At 36.9% G+C, this 24,976-nt stretch overlaps 1 protein-coding gene across 2 annotated transcripts in view; it reads left to right on the top strand.

The window, feature by feature from the left end:
* The window catches only part of iqck (IQ motif containing K), a 170,963-nt gene extending 146,354 nt beyond the window's left edge, over window positions 1–24,609 (top strand). The window contains exons 7-8 of one of the 2 annotated variants that reach the window (XM_084124587.1): window positions 14,341–14,455; window positions 24,230–24,609. In XM_084124587.1, the coding sequence (XP_083980713.1) occupies window positions 14,341–14,455; window positions 24,230–24,333 (219 nt within the window). In that variant the 3' untranslated portion in view covers window positions 24,334–24,609. Of the gene's footprint in view, window positions 1–14,340; window positions 14,456–24,229 lie in introns of those variants that run through there. The other variant, XR_014607739.1, reaches the window with a different exon arrangement.
* Window positions 24,610–24,976: the final 367 nt, after the last annotated feature.

Genomic DNA, 24,976 nt, shown 5'->3' on the forward strand with positions numbered 1-24,976 from the left:
CTCTTACACATGTGTACCAAGTTTGGTGAAGATACCTCATTTACTTCTGGAGTTATAGCCATTTTAGTAAAATAGGCCCTTCCCACAACGTACGTTTTGGCGCCCCTTACCGTCCGTGAGTCGAAATTTCAACTTTTTTTCGATAGTTTTTGATAATCAGACTCTAGAGAACATTTCTGCACTGGTTTGGTTCCGATCGGGCGAAAAACCTAGGACTAGTTCGCAAAAGTATGTTTTTGACAAAATTCAAAATGGCGGAAAATCTATCATGGCGGAAATGAAATCGGAGATATACGTTTTGTTCGTCAGGCGTCCAGCTTTCCAATGATATAACACACTTGAGTCTACGTCATACGGTCTAGTAGTTATGAGCAGTTTCGCGCTTTTGGTTGCTATAGCGCCACCTATGGGCCAATCGGGGTCATACTTTGATAGGTTCTCCCCAAATTGAGGACTACCATTTGGCCAAGTTTCAAGGTTCCAGCTCTTACGGTTTGGTCTGCACGATGCGTTTTAGGGGAAAATAATAATAATAATAATAATAATAATAATAAAAATCAGTACAATTACAATAGGGTTTCAGCACTTCGTGCTTGAACCCCTAATAAAAATCAGAGCAATTACAATAGGGTTTCAGCACTTCGTGCTTGAACCCCTAATTAAAGCTGCAAGCAGCATTTATCGGGGTTCAAGCAGTTAAGGCCTTTAAGGCATTTAAGCACAAAAGCATCAAAAGTCATTAAGATTTATTTAGCAAGCATGTAACCACTGACATAATAGATGGAAAAGACCATTTACAGCCAATACAGGCAAATTGCCATGGGATATATATGGTTTTAAAGCTTTTTAACAGTTATAGCGCCACCTATGGTCCGATCTCCATAAAATTGTTTATTGTGACCTCAAATTGAACCCATACACATGTGTACTGATTTTGGTGAAGATATCTCATTTACTTCTTGAGTTATAGCCATTTGAGTAAAATAGGCTCCTCCCACAACGATTTGCCACATTCAAGAATTATTTAATATGATTCTAGCATGATTTACTATCATATACCATGTTCCAGAATGATTTATTAGGATTCTAGCATGATTTACCTTGATACACCTCATTTCAGTATTATTTACTATGATTTACAATGTTTCTAGCATGATTAACCACATTACTAGCAATTATGTGAAGTGTCAGTGCAAATGAGGTGATGAACACTGACAAAATATTATTGTGTTATAATAGTTAGTTATATACGTGATTTTTAGTGTGTGTCCAAGTATGAATGCAAAAGCACATGTAAAATATTTCATTATTAAGTAGAATGGCCAGCAGAGGGCACTAGAAGACCACTTATTGGCTCACTTTCACTTTAAACCAGTTTTCTGCACTAAAGCAAACCAGTTTTTCCATGTTAACTCAATGCATGCTTACACACACACACACACACACACACACACACACACACACACACACACACACAGCATAGTTAACCATGATTTACCATGATATACCACGTTCTAGTATTATTTACCAGGAGATAAACGACAATCTAGTATTATTTACTTTGATTTACCATGTTTCTAGCCTGATTTATCACATTACTAGCAATTATTTGAAGTGTCAGTGCAAATAAAGTGATTAACACTGACAAAATATGATTGTGTTATAATAGTTATTGCTATATATTTTTAGTGTGTATTCAAGTATAAATGCAAGCACATGTGGAAATATTTAATTAATAAGTAGAATGGCCAGCAGAGGGCACTAGAAGACCACTTATTGGCTCACTTTCACTTTAAACCTCATGATTTTGACCAGTTTTCTGCACTAAAGCAAACCAGTGTTTCCATGTTAACTCAATAATGCATACTTGCTACATATGCTACACACAATAATGCCACACACACACACACACACACACACACACACACAAATGTTTCAGTGATATTGGTGTCACATTCACCTTCATCACATTCACCTTCTGTCTTCATCACATTCACCATCTGTCGTCATCACCTGCACCTGCTCCTCATCACCCTCCTCATCATCACCTGCTCCTCATCATCATAACCGTCACCTGTTGTCCTTGTCTTGATCTGTGTATTTAAGTTCCCCTCTCATCCATTATCATTGTCGGTTATTGTTTGTGCACTAGCACTCTGTTATGTTTGTTTTCATGTTGGAAAATAAAACCTTTGTTATATTTGTACCACACACACACACACACACACACACACACACACACACACACACACACACACACACACACACACACCATCATTTATCATGATTTACCATGGCTGATACCAATACCAATATGAGAAAATGACTATTTTAAACAGCAGGGGGCAGTAAAATACCACTTATTGGCTTAACATGCCATTAATTCATATCATTTTCACCTTTTTAACTGTTATAGAGGCAAATTTTGTCCGATCTGTCTGAAAATTTTCATGCTTGTTCAGGGTGATATTTCACACGTTCTGACTTGTTTTTAAGAAGGTCTGAGCATTGATTAAAGAGATATAGGCTTTCGGGGACACTTGGTAAAGGCCAGATTTTGAAGTGAACCTATTATAGCTATCCAAATGAAGTAGTTCAACTTTTTCTGACAATTATTGATCTAGTGAGTCCAGAGAATTGTATTGCACTAGTTTTGAACATTATGATATGAAAATTATATGATCAGAGATGGAAAAGACCATTTACAGCCAATACAGGCAGTTTACCATAGGAAATATATGATTTTAAAGCTTTTTAACAGTTATAGCGCCACCTATCGTCCGATCTCCATAGAATTTTTCATGCTTGTTAATGATGTTATGTCACATATGCTGACCAATTTTTGTGAAGTTCTGAGTTTTTATTTAGGATTTATAGGCTTTTTAATGTATTTTGACACGCCCATTTTATAAATTACCCTATTACAGCCATCCAAATGCAAAAGTTCAACTTTTTTTTTGATAATTATTGATCTAGAGAGTCCAGAGAATTGTCCTAGACTGGTCTGGTTCCGATCGGGCAAAAAACCTAGGACTAGTTCGCAAAAGTAGGTTTTTAACATATTAATGAATAATTAATGAACAGTTTGATTGACAGCAATGGTTCTTGAGGCAAAGTTGTTCAGGATGAGGAGATCTATCAAATGATATGCATATTGTGTGGATATTTGTAACACCACGTGATTACAGAGCCGTAAAACTCGTTAGCGCCAACTAGTGGCCGATTTCTTTCAAAATTCTTACAGACCTTTAGGGCCATGAGCCGAACATGCCCATTGAGTTTCGTTCCGATCGGCCTCCGTTAACTTTGTCTAATAGGTGCTCAAACTTCGTTGGCCGATGGCGGCCATGTTTTTTGAGATACGCCAATGTCCTCATACACATACATGGCACCTTGGACCAAGACACTGCATACCAATTTTCAAGTCAATCGGACTAACGGTCAGGTGGTTATAGCCTGTTTTATGTTTTTTTCATTTTATAGCGCCACCATGAGGCCAATCGTCGCGATTTTACTGTGACCCCAGAGTAAGCTCATACACATGTGTACCAAGTTTGGTGAAGATACCTCATTTACATCGGGAGTTATAGCCATTTTAGTAAAATAGGCCCCTCCCACAACGTACGTTTTGGCGCCCCTTAGCGACCGTGAATCGAAATTTCCACTTTTTTTCGATAATTATTGATATTCAGTCTCCAGAGAACATTTCTGCACTAGTTTGGTTCCAATCGGGCAAAAAACCAGGGACTAGTTCGCAAAAGTAGATTTTTGACAAAATTCAAAATGGCGGAAAATCTATCATGGCGGAAATGAAATCGGAGATATACGTTTTGTTCGTCAGGCGTCCAGCTTTCCAATGATATAAGACACTTGAGTCTACGACATACGGTCTAGGAGTTATGAGCAGTTTCGCGCTTTTGGTTGTTATAGCGCCACCTATGGGCCAATCGGGGTCATAATCTCTGAACCTTTCCTCGATTTTTGTACTACCATCTGTCAAAGTTTCAAAGTTCCAGCTCTTACGGTTTGGGCTGCACGATGCGTTTTACGGCGGAATAATAATAATAATAATAATAATTAAAGCTGCAAGCAGCATTTATCGGGGTTCAAGCAGTTAAGGCCTTTAAGGCATTTAAGCACAAAAGCATCAAAAGTTATTAAGATTTATTTAGCAAGCATGTAACCACGGACATAATAGATGGAAAAGACCATTTACAGCCAATACAGGCAGTTTACCATGGGATATATATGGTTTTAAAGCTTTTTAACAGTTATAGCGCCACCTATGGTCCGATCTCCATAAAAATGTTTACTGTGACCTCAAATTGAACCCATACACATGTGTACTGAGTTTGGTGAAGATATCTCATTTACTTCTTGAGTTATAGCCATTTTAGTAAAATAGGCTCCTCCCACAACAATTTACCACATTCTAGTATTATTTACTATGATTCTAGCATGATTTGCCATATTCTAGCATGATTTACCATGATATACTACATTCTAGTATGATTTACCATTGTTTACTGTGATTCTAGCATGGTTTACCATAGTTTATCATGATTTATCATAGTTTACCATGATTTATCATAGTTTACCATGGTTTACCCTGTTCTAGCATAGTTTACCATGATTTACCATGTTCTAGCATGATTTACCATGATATACCACATTCTAGTATTATTTATTATGATTTACCATGTTTTTAGCGTGATTTACCATGATTTACCACATTGCTAGCAATTATGTGAAGTATCAGTACAAATGAAGTGATAAACTCTGACAAAATATGATTGTGCTACAATAGTAATTGTTATACAAGTTATTTTTTAGTGTCTTATTGTTATATAAGTGATTTTTAGTGTCTAATGAATGCAAAAGCATATGTGAGTAGACTTCATTAATAAGTAGAATGACCAGCAGAGGGCAGTAGAAGACCACTTATTGGCTCACTTTCACTTTAAACTTCATGATTTTCACCATTTGTCTGCACTAAAGCAAACCAGTTTTTCCATTTTAACTCCATAATGCATGTTTACACACACACACACACACACACACACAAAGACAAATGTTGTTGTTTTTTCAATGCTATTGGAATGTGTCATTATGAAAAATTTGGCATGCTTGTTAATGATGTTATGTGACATATGCTCACCAATTTTTGTGAAGTTTTGAGTTTTCATTTAGGATTTATAGGCTTTTTAGTGAATTTTGCCACGCCCATTTTATAAATGACCCTATTACAGCCATCCAAATGCAAAAGTTCAACTTTTTTTTGATAATTATTGATCTAGAGAGTTCAGAGAATTGTCCTAGACTGGTTTGGTTCCGATCGGGCGGAAAACCAGGGACTAGTTCGCAAAAGTAGGTTTTGAACATGTTTGCGAATATTAAATGAACGGTTTGATTGACAGCAATGGTTCTTGAGGCAAAGTTGTTCAGTATGAGGAGATCTATCAACTGATATGCATATTGTGTGGATGTATGCAACACCACGTGATTACAGAGCCGAAAAAACTCGTTAGCGCCAACTAGTGGCCGATTTCTTTCAAAATTCTTACAGACCTCTTGGGCCATGAGTCGAACATGCCCATCGAGTTTCGTTCCGATCAGCCTCCGTTAATCTTGTCTAATAGGTGCTCAAACTTCATTGGCCGATGGCGGCCATGTTTTTTGAGATATGTCAATGTCCTCATAGGCATACATGGCACCTTGGACCAAGACACTGGATACCAATTTTCAAGTCAATCGGACAAACGGTCAGGTGGTTATAGCCCTTTTCATGTTTTTTTTCAAGTTATAGCGCCACCTAGTGTTCAATCGTCGCGATTGTTTTAATGTGACCCAAGATTGAACTCATACACATGTGTACCGAGTTTGGTGAAGATACCTCATTTACTTCTTGAGTTATAGCCCTTTTAGTAAAATAGGCTCCTCCCACAACATTAGTTTTGCGCCCCCTAGCAACCATGAATCGAAATTTCAACTTTTTTTCTATAATTATTGATATACAGACTCCAGAGAACATTTCTGCACTGGTTTGGTTCCGATTGGACAAAAAACCTAGGACTAGTTCGCAAAAGTATGTTTTTGACAAAATTCAAAATGGCGGAAAAATTTGCATACCGGAAATGAAATCGGAGATATACGTTTTGTTCTTCATGGATCCAGCTTTCCAATGATATAAGACACTTGAGTCTACGACATACGGTCTAGGAGTTATGAGCAGTTTCGCGCTTTTGGTTGCTATAGCGCCACCTATGGGCCAATTGGGGTCATACTCTCTGAACCTCTCCTCGATTTTTGTACTACCATTTGGCAAAGTTTCAAGTCTCCAGCACTTACGGTTTAGGCTGCACAATGCGTTTTACGGCAGAAGAAAAATAATAAAAATCAGCACAATTACAATAGGGTTTCAGCACTTCGTGCTTGAACCCCTAATAATAATAAAAATCAGTACAATTACAATAGGGTTTCAGCACTTCGTGCTTGAACCCCTAATAATAAAAATCAGCACAATTACAATAGGGTTTCAGCACTTCGTGCTTGAACCCCTAAAAATCAGTACAATTACAATAGGGTTTCAGCACTTCGTGCTTGAACCCCTAATAATAAAAATCAGTACAATTACAATAGGGTTTCAGCACTTCGTGCTTGAACCCCTAATAAGAAGAGACGTTTTGGACAGTTATATCGCCACCTATTGTAGTGTAAAACTTAATAACATTAAATGCTCATAGATAAAGAGTAAAAGATCTAGGCTAAACCCGATATTTAGAAAAATACACAAATGCTGAAGTCTTTGAGGTCCTTCAACATCACGGGCTGATTTGAGTTACAGAATCGCGCTGAGCCTCTTTATATAGACAAACTTCTTTCACATGGAAACATTTGCTAACAATGGGAATTTGCATTCAGAGTTTACACCTTTCGAGAGCCTGGATGTCATTTGCCTGGTGGAAGACACACTCTACTCTGTGTGCAAGTTATCTCTAAACTCTTAAGAACTTTATTACCTTTTGGTTTACTTCTTTGGGAATGAGATATTTGAACCAGTTGCACTGAGACATTTCAAATGATACCAAACATGTATAATACTGTATGATAATTATTCACATTAAACCATATAGATTTTTGGGTGAATATCTGGTGATCTCAGCGTGAGAGAGAGACAACATGGGGGAGGGGATGTTGTGATTTCAATCTTTTTCGAAATCAATTCTCAGAGATCTTTAATGGCAGAAATATTAGACTTTATTTTACAACAAAGCCGAGCATCTGCTGCAGGAGATCACTCCAGATCAGTGCCCAGCTTCTCACATATATACCATAGACCCTTTTCCAAAGATCCTATAGATTATAGTATAGTATAATAGTATAATAATTATAGTATAATAATCTATAACACACCCTATAGATTATTTTTGGGGTCTTGTACCATGTGACTTTCTCAGAATAGAATGGCTATTTTTTCAGGCTTCCAAAAGTCAACCCAAAGGCAGACACAGAGGATAATAGTGTACAAATATATAGCTAAATTACTTAATTTCTAAATAATAAAATCTACAGTGATTGACTCAGGGATGCTAGTTTCTCAAGAGAGAGTCAAATGTAGACCACGAGAAAGGTCCTTTGTCTTCTCGGGGAGTGGTCATTCCTCAACCAGACTGCCTTACACCAAGATAGGCTACATTGAAGGGGCCCTTGGGTGTTCTCTAGGTCCTGGGTTTTCAAAGTGGGGGCCACCAGGGGGGCCGCAGCAAGTTGGGAGAAAAAAAAAAGTAAAAAAAGCTAAAATATTTATATTTTTATGAGTATTTTTATTAGTGAACAAATTCCATCGCACACCTGCAGGTGATAGGTGCGTAGGATAACAAGACCAAATAGGTAGGTCGTTTCAGCAGATAAGGAACTCCCGCACACTATCGTTACTTACAATTAAAATGAATATTTATTAACAACGTTTCGGTCACACGACCTTCATCAGGAATATACAAATGTTCAAATTCATCAACAGAGCTCCATCTGTAAACAATTAAGCTCATTGAGAGTACATAATTAACACCACATCATAAACCGATACAAAATGTGATAGTTACAACAATCAGCAAAGATCCACCTGTAGGTTAACAAGATCATCGAGAACACATAATCAACACGTCGTCATCAAACAGTATCAAATTGTAATTCTAAACAATTACAACAATCAGGAAGGCTCCATAGCCACTAAAACTCATTGAGAATACATAGTAGAAAAAAACACGTCATTCAAAACAGTTACAAAATATCACTATAACTATGGATCTTTGCTGATTGTTGTAACTATCTCATTTTGTAACGGTTTATGATGTGGTGTTAATTATGTACTCTCAATGGCCCTCATTTATCATTCTTGCGTAGAAACAGGCGTATATGTTGGCGTAAGATTATGCTTACACTCCTCTCACCGCCTGATTTATGAAGCTGTGCGTACCTTTGAAATCAAGGTGTACGCAATACCTGCCCTTGATAAATGCCGCGGCTGAAAACGATCGTCATTAGAATAACACGCCCCTATATATTCAAGTCTCCGCTTCCCCCACGCCCTCATTTTACGCCATGGACACACGGAAGACGGCAAAGAAGAGAAACCTGGATGAGCAAATGACCTATCACAATGCATTATTTTACAGCACGTTTTGAAACAATTAGCATTTAATTTCGTATCACGTCACATGTATTGGGGTGTACAATAGTGATGAAGATGTGATGTGGAGTACCATTCATTCACATTAATAATTGCATGACAATTTGTAATATTCTTCTTCTTCTATGATTTTTATTATTAATGACGCTTATTGTTATTTAGAAGAAGAATGTCGTTATTATTATTATTTGTATTATTATTATTATTATTATTTAAAATAAGAAGAATGTAATTTTTATTATTTTGTCAGTCTGAATTATTTTTTGGTCATTGAAAGCCTTTCATTACTGAACCCAGTCCGTGCGCACCTGAAGGGCCTAACCATCGTTTCAAAGAATAGTACGACGGCGAGCGCGTCGAGTATAAACGCCTCGTCCGCTCGGGGAGGTGTGCGCGCAGTCTGCGGAGACTCGCGCTGCGGAGCCAGGCGAAAGTATAAACAAGGCTTGAAACGTCAGGTAAAGCGCACAGGCTCTTAACTAAAGGAATACCTATGCCTACAAATCAAATGCTTTGGTAAAGTCACACAAATTAAACATTGAAGTCCATGTTGCACAAAAATAAACACTTAAGTTTATAATTACTATATTGTTTGTTTTTTTTGTTGTTTTTTTACAGTGGGTCATAATATATCATATCTTTTAGTTTGTCAGTGCGTTTTGTGGTGTTAGGAATTGTTTTTCTGCGCATTTCCTCACTAACTCAAAAGGTGCGTACACCACCTCCTGAGCTGGCGCTTAATTGTTGAGCTTAATTGTTTACAGATGGAGCTCTGTTGATTGGTCATGTGTTTATCTTAAAAGAGATGAATTTGAACATTTGTATATTCCTGATGAAGGTCGTGTGACCGAAACGTTGTTAATAAATATTCATTTTAATTGCAAGTAACGATAGTGTGTATGAGTATTTTTATGAAATAGCATTATAATAATTTGTTGCATAGCCTATCTGAACATTATACTTTTAATGCTAATCTTTTAGAGATGCACCGATTGATCGGTTGGTGACCAGAATTGGCCGATTTTCACGTGATCTGCCATGACCGGCGACTGGCCGGTCAGTCTGACATATGCCGATTTTATGCCAGTCAAATGCACTCGGGCGCCGCATGATTAACATAGCACAACATTAGCATCACAAGTGCACACGGAACGCACATGTAGAATTACGTGTTGTGAATTAAGGCCGTTTCAGACCGTAAGCACGAGCGGCGCTTGAGCAGTGCATAATTTTTTCGACGTGCATATTAATCAATGATTGCATTCACTTATACCATGAGCAGGAGCAGCGCGTGAGCGTCAAGCAGGAGCCTCACGCTCAATTAAAGTGAAAGTGTAACCCATTAGTAGGACTTAACACCAGAAAAGAAAAGGAGGAAAAATATCTACTGGGTCTGAGCTCACCAAATACAGATAAATCATAACTTATATTAATATCTGGAGTCCCAGGTTCGGGGTCTCACACCTTGCATTAACAAAAAATAAAAATAAAAAATAATTATTTAATAATCTTAAATGTGTGTCTGCACTTGTTTAAATGGTTGTCTACCGTACTAACTGGACAAATAAAAAATATATAACAAACCAGTGAATAAAATAAAATAGAAAATAGAATTAATTAATGAATAATAATAAAATTAATTAATGAATGAAACCAATCAGTTCACTGAACAGTAACTGTATTCACTTAAATCTTTTAACTTCAATTCAATGTGCACGCATCACTTTGCACACATCACATGAGAAGACTTTTTTTCCCTTTACAAATCACCATTTGAAAACAAAATATATCATTCATCAATGACAATCAAAGAAATTAAAATAAAATAAAATAAATAAATAAATAAAAAATAAAAAAATAAACAAAGACAAGTCCGAGTGCAATGCAATTGACTCAGTTCAGATTGTGTGAATGTAATTGACAGTACAGTTCGTTTGCATGTGAATGCCTACTACAATCTTTGCAGGAATGAACGATGAACGAATCTTTTTTTCTTCCTCGTGAAGGCAGAGTCCCAGGTGATGCAATTCCTCCACAGTGGAATCCAGCGCGGTTCTCCCTCGCTGCGCGAATCCAACACGATCACGGAGCGTTGAATCAATCCAAACTAATGCAATAAAACAGTTCAGACATCCATTTAGGAAAATATTGACAACGATGGTTTAGATTAATGATAGCCACACCACACATGTGGGCTCACATCTCTCTCTTCAATGAGCTGGCGCGCATGTGACGTCAGCACCCATCACGAAATGCATTTAACAGTCATAACTTTTCAACTCAAAACACTATTCCCATTACACAAATGTGCAAACAGGTTTTAACAAGTATACTTCTACAGCATAAACGTTTTACATGTGTTCTATGGCACACTTTATACTCGATTACGAACAGCATTAACCATCCACATTTTCTTCTATGAACAAACACCAAAAAACATTATTTATGAAAATATGAAACAATTGTGACTTACCTAATGCAATAAAACAGTTCAGACATCCATTTAGGAAAATATTGACAACGATGGTTTAGATTAATGATAGCCACACATGTGGCTCACATCTCTCTCTTCCATGAGCTGGCGCGCATGTGACGTCAGCACCCATCGACGCAATTCTTTATTATTTTCGTCAATCAGCGAAAACAAAATAATAAATAAAATAAAATAATAATAAAACATATGTCTGAACATTTCATGCATTAGGCAAGGAAAAATATAAAATCAAAAAAATAATAAAAATCATACATGAAAAATACATCGGAACACAGCCTCAATTAATTTGGTGGGTTACAAAAGCACACTTTAAAATAAATATGATTTCACACAAAAAGTGCCTAAAATGCACATCATTTGCATGTCTAGTGTGTTTTAACAAGAACTGGAGTAGGCTATGTCAGAAAAGAAAATGAAGACTCAAAAATATTTATAGAAAATTTACCCATTTAAACTTGTTTTTATTATTCAGTTTGGGTAAAAGTATATGGTGTTTTATAAACAAAAATATATAGAAAATAAATATATGTGTGTGCTGTAAAGTGGTTAGAAAAAATGAAATCAGAATTGGCTAAAATCGGAATCGGCCTAGAAAATTGTAATCGGTGTAAATATCGCTATAATCTTTCTGATTGGCTGGTATCAAACACATCACATAATCTGATGTTCACAGATGTTTTATTTATTTATTTCTACATTTGCCGTAGTATTGTCAACGGGTTCAATAACACATCCTGCAAAAGGGGGGCCTTGGCCAGAACCTAGTTGTATTTGGGGGGCCTTGTCATGGAAAAGTTTGGGAACCCCTGCTCTAGGTGTTAATGAAGAATGCAAATCTAATTTTATTGTAAACAGACACTGCAAGAATGTAATGCTTTGCACATTGTTTTTTGATTATGGATTCCTCAACAGAGCGAGGTTTCTGAGAGGGAGAAAAAACTTATTATTTTTCTTCTTGTATTATGGTTTATTGTTACTGTAAATTCACAAGGATAGTGAGATTAAAATTGGTTGGTTTCTGGTTGTTGCTTTTACCACATTATGCCACATTTAGATTGTGATTTCCTATGAATGGAAAGTGGAATAATAAAACTAAGCGCTACAGTAATGTGCTCTGATGTATTAATGATCAAATGTGCATGACCAACATATTAATGAGGATAGGAGCAGGCTTCACTCACTTCACTTGGTGGGGGCATATAAGATTGGTCACAATGTCTGTTTGATTGCACACTGAAGAAGGCACACGCCGAAACGCGTTTGTGCAACGAATAAAAAACGTTTATGCATAGTGCGGCCTCTGTCCTATTCTTATGCAACATATAAAATACTATTAATTACTGAATCATGAGTTTTATCAAACAGTAAACTTGCATATGGCTCATCCATTGCTACAGTTCTGAGAAAGGTTGACATCGGCTGGCCAAGCACAGGACTTTCCTGTTCTGATCATGTGTTTCTGTGGCCGTTTCACATCGTAACTGTGACTATTGTGTACATCAGTTTTGGTTGTGGATGCACAGCGTTCCAGTTGCACTATCCATTTCATAATATGCTGTACTTTATTTCATACCATTTTGAAGATACATATTTTAGAGACTTTTTTAACAATGTAGATTGTTCCAAAGCAGCTTTACATTGATAATAGCAAATTAAAGTAACAGAGATTGTTTTGGCTTTACAGCATATCTAGAATAAAGTTATTGTCCAGCTAAAGTTAGTTTTGATTGATTCACTTCTGTCGCAACGATCATTAGTAATTAACTTAGGGGCCGCTAACACGATGCCGTTTTAACTGAAAACTCTTAAGTTCTCTCTGCGCAAAAATTTTAAAAACGCAAACCTGTGAGATCCGCTGATACGCGTTTGAATATATGTGCACAGGCGTGTAGTCATTCCCTACAAACCAACCCTCAACAAACTACTTGTCTGGCCTTAAAATTTATAATACAGAATTTGAATCACTTCCGCGTAGCCACGCGAACCGGAATTATCCCGACAACGCTTTATCTGTAGAGAGGTAAAGGGAGTGGAGGGAGGTCTTCACAGGGGAGAGACTAGTTGACATTTCAGGACTGCGCTGTCGTCGCGTACAGGCGCAGGTCCTTCATCAGATTTGGATACAGCCTGGATCCGGCGGACTGTGGTAAACCTCGGGATAAACAGAGAGACTAATATTAGCGTAGACGCCATTCTTCTTATGATGTAACGAGTACATTTATGGGAAGTGTTCCCGGTTCCGGCTGACCTAATCTATGCAGCCTAACATTGAATTATAGAAGTCTATAATGTGTTATGTGTATGCTAGGTCAAAGAGATGTGTTTTTAGTCTAGCTTTGAACTGACAGAGTGTGTCTGCTTCCCGGACAATGTTAGGAAGACTGTTCCAAAGTTTAGGTGTTAAATAGGAAAAGGATCTACCGCTAGCAGTCGATTTTGATATTCTAGGTATTATCAACTGGCCGGAATTTTGAGATCGCAATAGACGTGAAGGACTATAATGTGTTAAGGACTAATAGACGTGAAGGACTATATCACTGAATACTAGGGGTGTAACAATATATCGTGTCACAATATATATCGCAATACATAAATGCAACAATATGTATCGTGGATAGTGACAATGTTGTATTGTGTATTGTAAAAATTATTTAGTGTCAGTACTAGTGTCAGTAGCATTAGTGTCAGTCCTACATTAAACTACTACATATAATGTTGAATACAATGTATAATAATGCAATGGGGGAATATTTGTGGGCTCTGATAATGCCAAATGTCTGATGTTACCAGTAAAAAGTGGCCTACATTATTTTAAATATATCTAGTCAGTGACAGAGATCAAGCATATTCACCTAAAATAATTCTGTGTTTTCAGTTTCAGAATAATGCATAGCATAGTGTTATTCTGGTGTCTCTATTGTCCTGTGCTTTGGGTTTCCAGCACCAAGTCTAAGCCTATTCATTTACACACACAATGTAAAACCACATTTTAATCAACAGTACGTTTTTTGTTAACCTTTTATCATATGTCTTGGAGTATCGCAATAATATCGTATTGTGAGTTCAGTATCGTGATATGTATCAAATCGTGACATGAGGGAATCGTTACACCCCTACTGAATACTGAATTATGTCAACATGGCGTTTGTTTTTTCAGGTGCGTGTGCGTCCAGATGTGCAAGAGTTGAGGCAGTGGCAGAGAGAACTGCGGGAAGAGAACTGTGACATCAACAAAACGGTTCAAGACTTCTGGGTACGCCAGGAGAACAGAGGTGAAACACACACTCATCATGCTCTCTCTGACAATCCTTACAAACTACATTACATCACACAAACACATTTCACACAGACTGGGAAGGCCAAATGCGTTGGGATTTGAGCTGTGTAAAAAAAAGAAAAAGGAGGGAGCTGACCTATCTGAAATATTTGTTGGTATTAGCTGAGAGAGAGTAGAGTTACGTTTAGCAACGTCATAACAAGCTTCATGCTTTATTACAGCTTTTATGAATGACAACTAATTAATTTCTGAACACAGCTCTGTTCTTGTAACTTTTCTAATGTGAGCTGTAATGAACACTGAAAATGCAGTGCACTGTACCACAGAAGCGCCAAACCAGGGCCATGACGTGTAATAAAAACAAAGTGTTGTGCTTTTCGCCAAATAAAGAAAAATAAACATGATGCGAGTTCTGCCTACTCTCCGTCAGTGAAGTCAATTCTGAAACGCGTCCGAAAATGAACTGTAACTCAGCGAATACTCAGTCAAACAGGCATACAGACACACAGGCATGAAGCTTGAATTCTCTTCTTTTAAATGAAGTATAAAAAACAAATATTCAGTTTATATAATATGTATGTAAAGAGAGAGATGTCAGTCGTTCTCATCTCAGCTAATTAAGTTGTAATGTGACTCCGCCTACGGAGACCGCGCTATTCAAACGCAAATGTGAGGCGATCCATACAAACCTGTGAAACGCCCACATCCGCTGGATAAGGCTGGTGAAACACTGGATGCGTGGCGTAAGCGTCTCAGCTGCGTGGCGTGTCCGTTTTTATTTCGGCTCCCATGTTAACAGTTTAGAGTTTGTACACTGCCTGTGTGAGACGCGCGTCTCAGGCGCGGCTGGAAAACGCGTGCATTCTAGAAATAGAACCGACGCCTATTTTTCACGCGACACACAAGCGTTCTTGGAAGCGTTTCCATGCAAAATTTAATAGGAAAATCTGTTTATTTGTCATTTTGACACGAATACATATTAATAAATGTCCTTTTGATGTTTAAAATTGTCTAGGTTTTGACAAATATAAATGTAATTTACAAAATATGATCGATTTTCAAATACTGCTGTATTGAATGAACAGCTTTTAGCAAACTCTATTGCTATACTGAGATGAGGAATATATACTGTATGTGTTTTGTCAAAAATAAAGTCATCAACTAACATTTACTTTGCTTTGAAATACGTATGATAAAATGTATACTTTAGTTTTGAAAGACGTTGACTAGTTTTGAAAAGATTATAAAGTATGTATGTGCATGCATATATATATATGTGTGTGTATATATGAAGAGTTCAGATGCAAAAGCCTCTAAATGCCATCTGAAATTTTCTTCTAGAATGATCATTTTTATGAAGCTTGTATATTTAAGTTAGCTATAGGTGACACACCTGAATGAATGGCTCATTAAGTATGCAGGGACATTGTCTCACCAGGTGTGAACTACTAAATATGCATGATGCTGTTGGAGCGTTTACGCCCCATCCGCATATTGGCTTTCCAAACTAAAAGTGTTTCACAAAACTAAAATCAATGTATCGTTTTATGTGAATGATTAGGCAGGATGATTTTCACATCATTTTGAAACTCTAGGCGAGGACATCCATTAGTCAAAAGTCTTATTGCCACATATTTAGTATGTGTTTTGTGGCCTTATTTCAGAAACTTTAATTTTTAGTTTTTTCGATAACCTTGCATAAACATTATTCTCTCAAAAATGAAAACATGTACATACATGTGGCTCACATATTATGGAAGTCCTGTTTGTGCTATATAGAGTGAATTTACACCTTTGCCATTAATATGTTTATAAGCAACTGAAAAAAGCACAAATGTCAGGGCATGTCAGAACATCTCAAGGACCCCAAAAACACCCCAGACCCCAGAGGGTTAACATTGCCATATTCTTTACCATACCAATCTCTTTATTTCTCAATGACAGAAATAAAGTTTGTCCACAATTCACACGCTCTACTTTGTTTGCGTAGTAATCCATACATCATACCGTTTCATTCATAAATTAGTTTATTGACAGCAAACTGATAACAAATATTTAGTCCATTGCAAGGTGTAAATTCCACTGTGACTGCCATTCGGTTATTTTTCTTCTTTTGTCATTCTACTTTGCATAAACATGAAACAGTACTCAGAGAACGGTGATCCAATGCAAGGATGAATGCTTAATTTGTCATCAAATGATTACAGCGAGCAGATTTTGATGTAACTGTGTGAATCCTCAGAATGTCCTGTTACCCATACAGTACATGTCCGAGATACTCGTCAAAGTTTTGAACTGGAACCCACTTGGGTCTCGTGTCGGCCCTCGGGTTTTTGGATAAAATGTGCTTTAAGTCCTGCATAGATTTAATACCTGTTGCACATTACACCTAGTCAAAGGAAGGTGTAAAGCGAAAAGTATTTTTTGGACTGTTGATTTTAATAAAGACACGGAACTCTCATTTCACGGTAAAACGAAACGAACGTGCATCATTAATTTACTTTCGTTTTCAACAACAACGAATAAGTATATCTCTTCAGGGAATTAACCAATTAAAGAAATCACCTCTTAGTGGTCATGATATAAAACACAAAAGAAGAAAATTAGATATTGCTTAATAACTGAACAGCTTTAACTAAAAATATACATTAATCTTAGAGTGATAGATTTGTTTCGTGTCTGAATTAACTGTTACTGTGGACATGAACTGTAATGTTTATGATATTATAATATAACATGGTTAAGATGCGTGTGCTGCACACTGCCGACACAGGTACACTGTATGTATTTATGTTGGAAATATAAAAAATGAACATATATCTGTGATTAAATTGTATACCATCATCTTGCTCAGAGGGAGCATATCACTATCTATGAATGGACTTGAAGACGTGAAATATTATTTCCAAGCATATTTAGCCAGCAAATTATTCCAATTAAGTTACTGTAGGCCTACAAAAAAATATATATATATATATATTATCGAACACAAAACTTAATTACATAACCCTTTGGCTACAAGGTGAATTAAGTTGAATGCACATAAAAACGCATAAATCTGTATTCATATTTCAGAATAAGCACTTTGACATTTGCAATAGGCTTATATGTAACTTGATCACACTTTTAATAAGCAGGGACAATTCCCGACTTTAAATAAATAACCATTTACATGCTTAGGACGTTAGTGTTGTTAGAATGTACAGGGAGATATAAAAAACGCTGACTCGTTAACATTTACGCACTGAAATATGATGCATTATGATGTCATGAGCAATTCAGTTCTTTATTAACTCTTTCATTGATGGAAATTTCCGGATTTTGTATGTTTTCACTGTTATACAGTAGGGGGCGCCATGACATCTTCTGAAAGAGTACAGAATCTCCTGATCAAAACACATGAGAAGAAGAAGCAGGAACAAGCGATATCATATAGGCAGTGTTGGGGAGTAACGGAATATATGTACCGGCATTACGTATTCAGAATACAAATTATGAGTAACTGTATTCCGTTACAGTTACAATTTAAATAGTAAGTTATTTTTTTTAATTAGCCAGGTTTAGTCGTCTACTGTAGTTTTACTGCTCACCTTGCTATTTTATAGTTGTATCAGGTAGCTACCAGGGCTGTAACGATATGCGATATGAAACCGAAATCGCGACACTCAGATCCACGAACCTCGCGGTGTGAGAGGGCAGAATCACGACACACCCCTTCCAACTCCCATGTTATCCTTCCCATCCAGATCCAATGCTACCACATCTTTAAATTACTATAAGTATTAATTGAAGTTAACATTATAAAATACGTAGACCTACACCACAAAATAAATACTTTAAAATTGGGCAATTCCAGCGTTATGGACTGACATTTGCAGTCAAAACTTGAAATAGAAATTCTCAGAAAATGCATTTAATACCAATATATTGAAACGTCTGTTTATATATCCATACTCCCTTAATAAAGGAGTCCAGACATTAGAAAAATATCTGTCTACACATGCGTTTTCTATTAAATATGAGGGAAATAAACATGCGTGACACAAAAAATCTTTAACTTTTAGGTGGCAAAATATGTTTAGTACTTCTGTGAATTACACTGCACAAACCAAAAGTAAGTTACCCAGCGGATGAAGAAGGGTTGGCTCTCCACAGAACACAAAATATTCATTTTATTTAATTTTTCGTGTTCGCATTTATGAGGAAAATTTTTTACGGACGTGACCGCTCTGAAAGCGGCACTAAAAGACTGCTTTAAAACTTTCACAGAGACCTCAAACAGAAAGCACAAATTCTTTCTTTAAAGTGAATTTCGTTTTGTATTAATTGTATCTTAATTTTAACAAATGTTTCATCAACCAATTGCCTGGATTTAATAAATAAGAATAAATAAATATAGCAGACAATATAATCACGACACGGAGGCGCCGGCGCGTGAACTGGAGCTCATCTCATAAATGAACTGAAACTTAGTGTATAAGGTTATACTTGCCTCACAGACATGTCTACTTTTAAACAGAACAATTCAAAACGAAAGAAAACAGACTGCTCTCTGCTTATGTACTGCCCTACAAAGGCAAAAGACCTTACCTCGCTAGAGTGTGGAACTGAGAAAAATGACTTTAAAGAGTTTTAGTTGTCCCGCCAAATTAATTATAGGTAGGACACTGGAAATCTGGCAAATAGATGTTTTAGTAATGAAAATTATATACATAAAAAAATCTTGAGCTCAAACTTGACTTTTGACCACTATTTTAAAGTTACTGTACTCAGCCTTTGTATTGTCAGCAAAAAGTGAGAAGTCATGCCAAGGCAAAAGGCAGTAACTTCCACATTATCAATATTTGGTTGCTGATCACCATTAACAAAATCATTATAGTAACACCTGTATAAAATCTAGTGATCATGGCATTTATTTTGTATGATTTACAATTATTTATAGCCATCTACTCATTGCTATCCTGTGCTTTGGTTGCATCCTGATGGCATTATTAATACATTTGACATGACAAAATACCTCCATAGATATATTAGTCCAGCGATGGTTCGACCGTGTTTAGGACGGTGCTGAAGGTGCCGTCGAAGTTTTGGCACTCTGCCAGCTACTGTAGATGCATGAGTGTTTCAACCAGGTCCGGTACCTGAACTGGGTGAGGCGGGGCTTTAGTTCATTGTTGTATTCATCTGCTACGGCACATTGTAACATTGTAACATATATGTAACATTTTTCTGTCAACTCTGCATAATCCTTCGCGATCGATATCGCATGTTTGTCGATGGAGCGGTTTCAGACCATACTAAATGTTCTGACCGCATTTGTGCAGGACAAAGCTCTGAGGACATCAGAAGTTAGAGGGACTGATGGCAGCTGTACAAAGTACACAGGCTACACCGTAATTTTTATTTTAATGGACAGTAAAACAAAGGCAGATAACCGTACAATCTGGTAGGTAGCATTATTTGATAGAACACCGGCACAGTAACTTCATATTGACGCGTGGCTAAACAAAGGCAGAGTACCGTAACTCAATTTGAGCGTTCCAAAACAAAGCCAAAGAGCGGTAACTGGTGTTACGGTGTTCTGCCTTGGTTTCTCATGGGCTTTTGGAAGTTACTGTTAAGACAACTCATTATTTTCTCGAAAAAACAACGGAATTGATTCAAGATACTCATCCACATGATAAAGGAGGTCTTGAATGTGGCAAAAATATAAATAACTCATTTTCGACCTCAATAACTCAATAATTAACTCAATAACTCATTAACTCATCTTTTGCCTTTGCACGGCAGTGTAATCCGTATGAAATGTGCATTTCCCTCTGGCGCGTTCACTACTGCGAGGATCGCAAGTCAGCATCGTCAACTTCCTCTTTGCAGCCGACACTGACACAGAAAACACTTGTTTATTAATAAACAATTAAAATATCTCCTTGCTATATTTGACATATTCATAATCATTACTTTTGCCGGTTCTTTTAGGTGCTTTATTGGCAGCGCACCCCGTAGGCCTACATGTTACATGAACGCGCCACCAGCGCATCACCGCACCGCATTCCTACACTTATAAAATGCAATTGTAAGTAATCCAAGTATTCAGAATACGTTACTCAGATTGAGTAACGTAACGGAATACGTTACAAATTACATTTTGGGGCATGTATTCTGTATTCTGTAACGAAATACGTTTTGAAAGTATCCTTCCCAACACTGCATATAGGGCTGTGACGGTGGCAGTGTTTTATCACCGGTGGTGGCGCGGTGGTTGGGGGGTGTATATAACATAATATACATCTCAATTAAATACATTTTGAAATAAAATAATAATAATAAATGAGGCTCAAACATCCATTTCTTAACAGACATGCGTGTTTATTTGAGCACTTCCGTCAATGAAACATCACACTAAAGCCTGTAAAGCATTGAAATAAATATCAGTAATTAATATTAACTTAAATAATATTATAAAGTTAAATATTTAAAAAACATTTGTTTGATATTTCCACACAAAGACGCGTGATAAGCCTTCCGCTCTGTGCCTTGAGACACGTGTGGGACACGAGTAGAAACGAGACCATCTCTTCTAATATCTTCATGTTTTCTACTTGTTGTAGACAGTCTGAAGAGCGAATTTGATCTTCCACAAGGGCAAGACATTTAGGCTATATTTGATTTTGCGCTGCCAGAGAAAGCGAAACTAAAATCACCCACGCTTGTGAAAGCGCTTACAAAAAACTTGACGCGCCTTACCAAGTATAATAAGAAGCACAAACTGTGTTAAAAGGAATTTGACGTGCAGGTAAAAAGGTAGGCTATCTGTCCTACAGCGTTTTTTCTACTTTACCACAGTAAAGAATGTGAATATAATAGGCCTAATTAAAAGCGAACCAAAGGAAGAAACGTTTATAATCCCCTGCGAAAATGGGTGATACGTGAGTGAAGATTTGGGAAAAGAAACAAGAGATTCCATGTCCAGTGGAATAACTAATGGAATATTGTTAAATTCGCTGATAATCGGGTGACCAGATCGCAAGAATACAAAGCCGACAAAGCTTAAATTATGGGCTCACGCACAACTCTCTCATTCATCACAAATCCAAACGTTTCCATGGCTGCGATGTAACGTTTAATTGCTGACCTATTATTTATTTTGTAAACAAAGCTTTCTGCTTCACTCCTGTCATAATATTCATGTAAAACAGCTTTTTCACTTTTTCGCCGGTGCTACTCAGCCACAGCGGTGGTGCTTTACAACCGCGGTGGTGCGGTTATCAAGTTTACCGGCACAGCCCTAAATATGTAATCATATACATATGTAAAATAACGCGATCATCAACATTAAACAGCATATAAATTAAAATTGCCTAATGTTACTGAATGAAATGTCGACCCGAATGGACTCGATAGTCTGCGTTTTGATCATCGCTCTGAATCTGGTTTGAATCTGAATCTGAAACTTTGCCCAAAAGTGTTGATAAAAAAGAATGCATTAAGCTAGAATAAAACGTTTTTATTATTATTATTATTTAATTTTTTTTTAAAGCAGAGGGTCTGTTCTTTCTTTTGATATTTTGCATGTTCAGATATTCAAACAAACAAATATTCTGGGGGCCATGACATTTTTGTGAAAATGATCAAAAACGCTGCCGGGAAAAGAGTTAACTTTTTGTTTTTGAGTCAGTATTGTTGTATTGTGCATGTGAATTAGGTTTTGTAAAAAATAATAATAATTTGGGTTACCTTGTTAATGTTGTCAAATTACTTTCTTGCCACATTCTCCATTGTAGTGTGCATGTAGATGAAGAGAGTCAAGCATGGAGAGAAACACAGAAGACCAGTGTCAGAGATACTGTGATTTTCTGATGTATTCAAATGAAAGGCATTCTGATTTTACTGTAAGACAAATTTGGGTTACTGAACTTATCGTGTCAATCTACTGTTGTCACGTGACCCACGATGTCATTATTAAATGTCCTGCACATTGTGAACAATGTTAATTAAATGCCTTAGTTTCAGTGCTCCAGTTACAGTTTTTCTCAGTCACTTTGGTGAATTTCTCACATCACTATTTACATTTGCACAACAGTTAATGCAGTTCTCAAAACAATTAATACAAACTGCAAAACCTAGTTGATAACCTGCAAAAGCGTGTCACTTGCTCAAAATGGATAGCTCATTCATCAAAAGCAAGTATTCATGTCAATGAAAGTGTCAGTGTCATCAAGATGAAAAGTCCTGACACCATTGTTTATGAACAAGATAGTCAAATGGCTTTGTCATGTTTTCATTATGACAGTTTACTCTGTAAATGTTTTCCAATGCAAAAAAAGTCAGATCTTGGTGACACTACCTGAAACTGCTCAAGACAGCACTATATACTATTTGCACAGCCATTTGAAAAATACAGTAAAGTTACACATTACTGTATTTAGTGAGGTAACTGAGTACAAGACACTGAATATGTATGTTTCACATTTTTACTGCATATGCTCTTTGCAATTCTAATTTGTTCACAGCATTGTGCAAAATAAAAAATACACCCTTATACACCCAAAAATACACCCTTATTTACAACAAACATAAACTCCCTTTGGGTAGAGCTGTCCACAACTGTAAACAATATTGCAGTACATATTGGAACTGAACATACAACATATATAGTACTGTAATCATTCATGCACATCCAGACGTTCCTCATCAGTGAAAGCTGAGATTCACCTGAGAGAAATTGTTCAGTTTAGGAGACATTTTCAGAAAAAATATTTTAAAAAATGTGTAAAATTTGCTTGACAGATTTTGACAACTAGTTCAACATTTTTGTATGTAATGACTCAAGCAATGAAATGAGGACTATTAGTTTTATATGGAATGACTATTCAGCATTCACAAGTATAGTTAATTTTGACTGACATGACATAAGCAAATGATAATGTTATAAAACAGCAGAGAGTTGTATGAAAGCAATTTGATGCATGTCCAAAAGCATTTGCAATTTGTTGGAAGGAATGAGAAACTGCTACTATGATGTGCACAAATGACTAAATGTTGTGGAGGTTGAACTAACTGTTGTGCAAATGTAAATAGTGATGTGAGAAATGCACCAAAGCAACTGAGAAAAACTGTAAGTCTTTAAAGCTTAAGTTCAGGCAAACAGCAACAATGATATCTGTCACGTGACTCTTCTTCCACATTTAATATTGTGGTACAGAAGCTTAAAGGGTAACTAAACCCCTGGTCAGAGCCTGACTCCACCCACTGGCAATATTTGAAAAATGCTAGAAAAGTGGGCAGACCCCAGCGGAGATAGAGGGGACGAACCGTGAGCGGAAGGGCGTGCACCTGAGACCTGCTGTCAGACTCTCTAAAATGGAGAGTTTGCTCACAGGGTCGCAAGACGACGTAAAGTACATGCATCTGATGAGTTTTATCGAGTTGATGTCAATAGCGCGCGCTCTCTATAGGCATTTTCATATTTTGCCGCTATGTGAAAAAATCCAGAAAAATGCGCCGACGCGTTTGTCGACCCCAGAGGATTAACTTTAGCCTAACCATAAATTGTGATTAAAATATATATGATCACTCACATCAAGGCGCCGCTGCGGTGGTGGAGTCCATGCAGGAGTAGCAGCGTTTTGCACTGCGTCGCTTTTCATGTAGATGGAAAAAGTCACACACAGAAATAACAGAGAAGATTAATATCCAGAGATTATACAGTGATTTTTCAGGGGGGAAAAATGGTTTACTGAACTTACCGTGTTTATTATGTTGTCAGATGAGCCGCCATATGCCACATTTCCCAGTCACAGCTCAAACAGTGGCACGCCGATGGAGAGAGTCACGCACAACAAGGAGCAGAGAAAAACAGTTTTGGAGTGATATTTCAGAAATAAATGAATGTGTATTGTCATATCAGGCCCGGAGTGGGTAATCGGGAGAATCGGGAGAATTCCCGGTGGGCCGCTTCATTTTTGGGCCGGTCGAGGATTTTTTCACATTTCAATGTCGCATTCTGACACCGCAGCGCGCAGCCTCTGCATGGGTTGTACCATGTGAGGGAGTTCTCCCCTACCCTCCCATAGAGTTGGTTGGGTCCATAGCCGGTCTATTCCAAAACGTTTTCTCAGGTAGGCTACCGCGGCACCGCACCGCCGGCGCCTACCGATAGCTGGGACGGTGTTCTGTCGATCTGTCCTACCTTGTCAGATTTTCCTACCGTAGCGCAAAATTATATGAAGGACTAAAAATGACAGAACGAAAAATAAATAAATAAATAAATAAAAGTAGAAATAAATAAATAAATGCAGAAATAATAGTGAAAATAAATACATTTTGGTAATATAAATGGCTATTTCTGTATTTTTACATGTATTTATTTATTTATTTATGCATTTCTATATGTATTTATTTATGTATTTATACATTTATTTATATATTTATTTATACATTTATATGTATTTATTTCTACATTTATTTATTTCTACATTTATTTATTTCTGTATTTCCACATTTCTACATTTAT

The sequence above is a fragment of the Abramis brama genome (genome assembly GCF_963993115.1).
Source record: "Abramis brama genome assembly, chromosome: 9".
Lineage (NCBI taxonomy): Eukaryota > Metazoa > Chordata > Actinopteri > Cypriniformes > Leuciscidae > Abramis > Abramis brama.